The sequence below is a fragment of the Sesamum indicum genome, linkage group LG2 (genome assembly GCF_000512975.1).
Source record: "Sesamum indicum cultivar Zhongzhi No. 13 linkage group LG2, S_indicum_v1.0, whole genome shotgun sequence".
In the NCBI taxonomy this organism is placed as follows: domain Eukaryota; kingdom Viridiplantae; phylum Streptophyta; class Magnoliopsida; order Lamiales; family Pedaliaceae; genus Sesamum; species Sesamum indicum.
The window spans coordinates 1492415-1498782 of NC_026146.1; the positions used below are offsets into that span (position 1 = coordinate 1492415).

Sequence of the window (6368 nt, forward strand, 5' to 3'; positions counted from 1 at the left end):
TTCGAGCTCGAGCTCGACTCGTTGCCAGGCCTACAGTGATCATGGTCCCCCAACATATTCTTTTCCAACCATTTTAGTTTGTCTATAACTAAAAAGCTCCCCCTAGCGAAAACCGATATGTTTTTTTATGTTTCTTTCACCTTCATGCTACCACTTTAATTAAAAAAAAATTATAATTTTATATTGTGAGCTTTGTTTCTATATCAACATTTTACATGTACACAAAAATCGAACAATAACTCTCCCATTCACCTCTTTTATTTTCTAGCACTTTACTCCTTTTTACTCCTAATGACCGAGCACCACTATTTTTTTGCTTGCATCACCCTCGCAGTATGATTTATTTTTTTAATATCTATCTGTGTTTTCATAAGGATATAATGCAACTAACCCATTAAGTGTATAATTGTCTTTCTTTCATTTTACTTTGTAAGAGTAAAACCAAACATACAATTTCGTAAAATGTTAGTTCCCTGCCATATTCAACTTAAACAAACGAACATAAAGCCTTAAGCCCACATAAAACCTTTTTTCAGTTTCGGTTTACTTCCCAACTCCAGAGTGCAAACATCCTTTCATTTTCTACTTCTCAGTCTCTGCTTAGACCCTTTTGACTCGGATAGATATTTTTCTCCTTCTTATCTCCACAGCGTCGCCGTATTAGCATCGTAGGAATTCCACTTTGCGGCGCTACTAGTTGCAGTTGCACGGCCACAGCATCCGAAGTTCAATATTGTTCACCCCGGTAAGAAGGCTAAATTGAAGCGCTATAACTGGTTTTTGCTATTTTCTTCGCAAACTTACTAATTTACGAGTATTTAGTTATCATGTTCTCTTTGTTATGAGAGCAAGCTTAATCTGTGCTCTGATCATAAATTTCCTTTTTCTAGTTTCCGTCAAGAGATGTTTGCATCCACTACTCACGAATAATGTTTCCGTTTCGTGTTTTGTGTGTTTATTGTTTCAAAATTTACTTGATTGGGTTTTGAACGGGTTGACTGTCATTTGGTTGATTGCTGCTGGTTGAGAAATCGAAAGGGGAGTCCAAGTTCTAGGTTTTTAGGTAGTGATAATCCAAGAGATTTTTGCGGCTTGAAATGACCATTGACTAGAGAGTTTTCCACCCTGTATTTTATGGGAAGATTGAATTTCTTCTTCATCAAATACTTGAAATTTTCAATGTATGCCTTCACATAGACCTCCTATGAAACATTGTGGGAGGTTGTTGTGGAAGAAACATCTGAAGATGCGGTTCATTTTGCCTTATCTCTTCTGTTGGGCAAAAGTACTACATTAGAGTATGAAAACTGAAAAGTAATGTTCCTGAAGATTTGGTAGAAATTTAAGTGTTAATAATTGTTGTCTTTTTTATTTGCATTTCCTGAAATTTGGTAGAAACTCAAAGGTTAGGTTTGTTGGTTCAGTTTATCTATAGTATGTGAACTTGAAATCTCAACTTAGAGCATCATCAGAAACTTGAATACAAAGGAAGTTTCTGACTGTGTACATTGTCCCTGTTTAACTAGCTCCTTTCTTTCTTGCCGGTTCCTGCTTTGCTTTGCTTAATTGAGTGGAATATTTATTATAGATGTGGACTATTTAGTTTATACAAGATTAAAAACAATGGATTGAGTAAACTTCTATTATAGTAAATGATGTATGAAAATATGAGATCTACACATCCACATATTATGGACTATGGAGTACTTTGACCTGCAATTCACTAATGCTGTCAAACTAAACTTGCTTTGTTTTCCATTTTCCTTTCTCTTCCTTTGAAGATAATATATTATTGCTAGCTTTAATGCAAGATTAGTGCAGATCCTACATGGTTTTGATATTTGAAATCTCTAATCCATCACTAGTCCTATGTTTGCGTCTTTGCGATTAGATTCTAATAAGAATAATATTAATGCAAAAAGGTCCAAAACATACAATTCTGTAATCATCTTATGTTAGAGGTTTTCCTTTCTCTTTCCCATTTCCTCATTGAGATCCAAAGCCAAATAGGTTCGTATATGGACTCATACATGGAAATAATTTTAGTTTGATACAAATTATATCTCAGCGTCTGATTGAATTTTTGAATCCTCATCTTAGGTTTGGTTTTGTACTATATGAATTTCATCTAATGACTGTTTTGCATACTTTAATGTGTTTATAAAATAATTTAAATGTTATATTATAAGTGAGCGATGAAAAAAGAAAGAGAAAAAAGGTTTGACAAAAAGAAGTGAAAGAGAACATGGCATCTAATAATTTAAATATTATATTATTCTTCATTGTGACATTGAATTGCTTCTGTTAGGATTTGTTATTATTAATCAATAAGATCCTAAAAATAGGAAGCATTTCTAACAATCATTATGTTAAATCCCTTGGGCTACAAAAAACATTTGTATTAGCATAACTTCATGAATAATTATGTATTATGTATGAACTGAAGGTAAGAATATTTGCCTATAATTTACTTGTCACTGTATAAAAGCATATTTGATATCAGTATCAAAAGTTCAAATCCACTGTGAAGTGATTTCATGGGCTGCCAAAGCCACTCTTTAGGCCCGTCGTATTGAAATGTCTATGTCAAGCTGAGTTGATTTTTTCATAAAGTCTTCTACCTGAAGATTATATTATACATAACTTGAAGTAGTTCACATTTTTAGACATACTGATCCTAAATTAAGGCTGATGAGCCAAAAGATCAAGTCTTAATCGAGATAAAATCAAATTTTAAGGAGAATGGAAAACTAAAAGTATATCTCATAAAAGTTATCAAGTTATATCTAGATTACCAACGTAACCCTTAGGTACCAATATAAATTGCTTTTAAAGTCTTGATCTTCATTTGGAATACACCTACGAAAAGAGTTAGTTTTGAAATGTATGGTAGCATGAATTATTAGTACTTTGAAATTTTGGAACCTTTAATCATATCAATATACTGTAATGAATTCATCCAACAATAGAAGGGTTATCTATCCTAATGATGCAGATTGGCATAGCATGCAAACACAGTTTTACAGCGCACGTGCTACACTCACCTCTTTTATCCTCATTCACAGACAAGCACTTAAATTTTGTTATTCCGTTATTCTTGTAAAAAGATGACCATGTCACTAATTGGAACATGTTCGGGCTACAATTGAGAAATTTTTACCTTGAATTTTTTAGCTTTATGGTAGAGGACTTTACTTTTCTTGTTCAGTTTCTCTAATGATGCAACTTAATGTTAGCTCCAACATTTGTGAGATTTTGACAGATGTTTTTCATTTACGTTAGAGGAAGGAACAGGCATACAACCTAACAACTTTGAAGAAAGCAAATAGAATCGATGTTCTCACTATCATATATTTCACCCCACATATTTTTAAATCAAAGCCAACCACCTTACTTTGTTGATGCTCAACCATCCAGTTTGCCAAAATACATAAACCATTTTGGGAAAACAAAAGGCAGCAACACTGCCAGCAACAGGCGAAGCGTACCCATCTCCAAAGACTTGTCTTTCCTGACCCATTCCACTCTATCTGCATCTCCTGCAAATGTGGACGGTAGCAACAATATGCTTTCATACGATGCCAATCCAACCAATCAGCCTCTAGACTCCGGCACGATAGGCCATTGGCTCCAGTCTTGTTCTAATGTTGAAGAGATTAGAAAAGTTCATGCTGTTGTTATCAAGCGTATGAAAGAACCAGTAGTTTTTGTTAATAATAACTTGATCAGTGTGTACATAAAATTTGGAAATTTGGTGGCAGCTCGACGGGTATTTAATAATATGTTGGAGAAAAATGTTGTTTCCTGGACTGCGATGCTTAACGGCTACCAGAAACATGGTATAGGAAATGAAGCTTTGAGGTTGTTCCTTGAGTTTATTGATAGTGGGTTGCGTGGGAACTCACAGACATATGTTTCCCTGTTGAAATTGTGTAGCAGGACAGTTGATTATGATCTCGGAAGACAACTACATGGTTATATAGTAAAGAGCCAAGTGAGTAATTTCATATTGGATTGTACTATTTTGCACTTTTACGCTCGGTGCGGTGATTTGGATAGTGCTTTTGAAGTTTTTGACAGAATGCAGAATCGGGATTTGATTGCTTGGACAACCATGATTACAGCTTGTTCACAAAACAAACGAGGGCAGGAGGCTTTTGTCATGTTAACACAAATGTTATCGGGTGGACTTGACCCAAATGAGTTCACTGTTTGTAGTGTCTTGAATGCTTGTGGCGAAGAGAAAGAATTAAGATACGGTAAACAGTTACATTGTACTGTGGCTAAGAAGGCATATGATCTGGATGTTTATGTAGAGACTTCATTGGTGATATGTATGCTAAATGTGGGCAAATTGAGGATGCCAGGACGCTTTTTGACAAAATGAAAAGGAGAAACGCAATCACTTGGAATACTATTTTAGCAGGATATGCTCGCAATGGGCTTGGAGAAGAGGCCACAAGACTCTTCCGCATGATGGAAAGATTAAAGGTATCTGTAAACAACTTAACCATGGTTAGCCTCCTTAGAGCTTGTGGCTTACTCAGGGCCTTATCAGCAGGTAAAGAAGTGCATGCCCAAATCTTCAGGAATTTTGAACCAAACAATATTTTCATTGGAAGTGCCCTTGTTTGGCTTTATTGTAAATGTGGGGATTATGCTTCTGCATCGAAAGTTCTCCAGTATCTGCCTGATAAAGATGTAGTTTCATGGACCACAATGATTTCTGGTTGTGCTCGCCTCGGTCATGAGTACGAGGCCCTTGAGTACTTGAAAGAAATGTTGGGTGAAGGTGTGGAACCCAACCCTTTTACATACTCATCAGCACTCAAAGCATGTGCAAAACTAGAAAATATTAAGCAAGGGAAACTTATCCATTCATCCATAAATAAGAAACCAGCATTATCTAATGTGTTTGTGGGCAGTGCTTTGCTTCATATGTATTCCAAATGCGGACATCTTTCAGAGGCAATTCAAGTCTTTGATAGCATGCCTGAAAGGAACTTGGTTTCCTGGAGGGCGATGATTGTAGCTTACGCCAAAAATGGGCATTGTAGTGAGGCGCTGAAGCTCATGTATCGAATGCAAGCTGAGGGTATTGAGGTGGATGATTACGTACTCTCAACTGTGCTTACAACCTGTGGAGATTTTAAATGGGAGGAGTCCTCATCAGAGCATTGTTTACATTCTTAAGGTACAGAATAGAAAGGATTCTCTGTTTCTGGTTAAAAGCCATCATTGCTGTGGTTTATGCGCATTTACCAGCAACTATATCTTTAGTCAGTGGTGGCTGAAGATTCGTCATGACCTAACTTCGATCCATCCATCCGCCCCTTCTCGACCGAAAGAACAAGAAACAGAGAGATGGATATCAAAGTGTAGCTCCCCGTTTTTCGACCTTGGGTTTCTATAACCTGGTTACCCCTGTTTGTACAAATGGATAGCTTGTGTAGTAGTTTTAGTGTGTAAATCAAGAAATGTGCACATATCACTTAGAATATTTTTTCCTCAGTGGAATCATTTCAAATATTTATATCTAGAAATATATGGATGTAATCATGGGTGCATCTCACTTTGATGGTTATCCCTATTTGTACAAATGGGTAGCTTGTATAGTAGTTTTACTATTCATTTTCTTTTGACTTTTTCAAGGCATACCATTTTTTAGGTGTTTTTGTTTTTAAAAAATGGTTAAATAGAGTGTTTTCCTTATATATTTTTTAGATAATATTTATCCCATAAACTAAAAAGTGTAATACTTACCCTCTAAAACTAAATATTTGAACAAAATGGTCCGTATATATATTTATATTAGTTGTACAAAGGTTTTTTTTTAAACAGTTTTGCTTCTCAAATTTAATTAAAAAAATTTCTGAATTAAAAAACTATATTTTAATTATAGTACAGTAAAATGTTATTAATAAGTTAAGTAGTTCATCTTTTATAGACGAAAGGTATGTAAGGTTCCATGTTAAAAGTTATTATTAATTTGATAATAAAATTAAGTTATTAATTATTTAGATAAAATGAATAATTATATATTCATCTTTCAAATATACTTTCTTTGAAAAATATAACAAAATATATTTATTCATTTTTTCCATAAAAATGAATATCCCAAAATATAACAAATTAAGTAACGATATTTATTCATCGTTACTATAAACAATATCGTATTGGAGGTCATGTAAAAGGCTATTACAAAAGGTATTCCAAAAAACAAAAATGTTGTTTTGGTCCTCCTTGTTCAAAAAGCCGTTACAAATGATATTTCAAATAATTAATGTATAAAAAAATTCCGTATTAGACAATTTAATGTTGTAGAAACGTATCCATTATGTGAAACAATATAGTTGAAATACATAAAA

General features: G+C 34.2%; 1 protein-coding gene across 1 annotated transcript; it reads left to right on the plus strand.

Moving 5' to 3' along the window:
* LOC105176790 (pentatricopeptide repeat-containing protein At4g18520-like) lies at nucleotides 504-5303 on the plus strand. Its single transcript, XM_020692136.1, is given in 3 exon segments — nucleotides 504-745; nucleotides 3263-4325; nucleotides 4328-5303. Coding segments are annotated over 2 exon segments (1857 nt in total). The 5' UTR covers nucleotides 504-745; nucleotides 3263-3334; the 3' UTR covers nucleotides 5194-5303.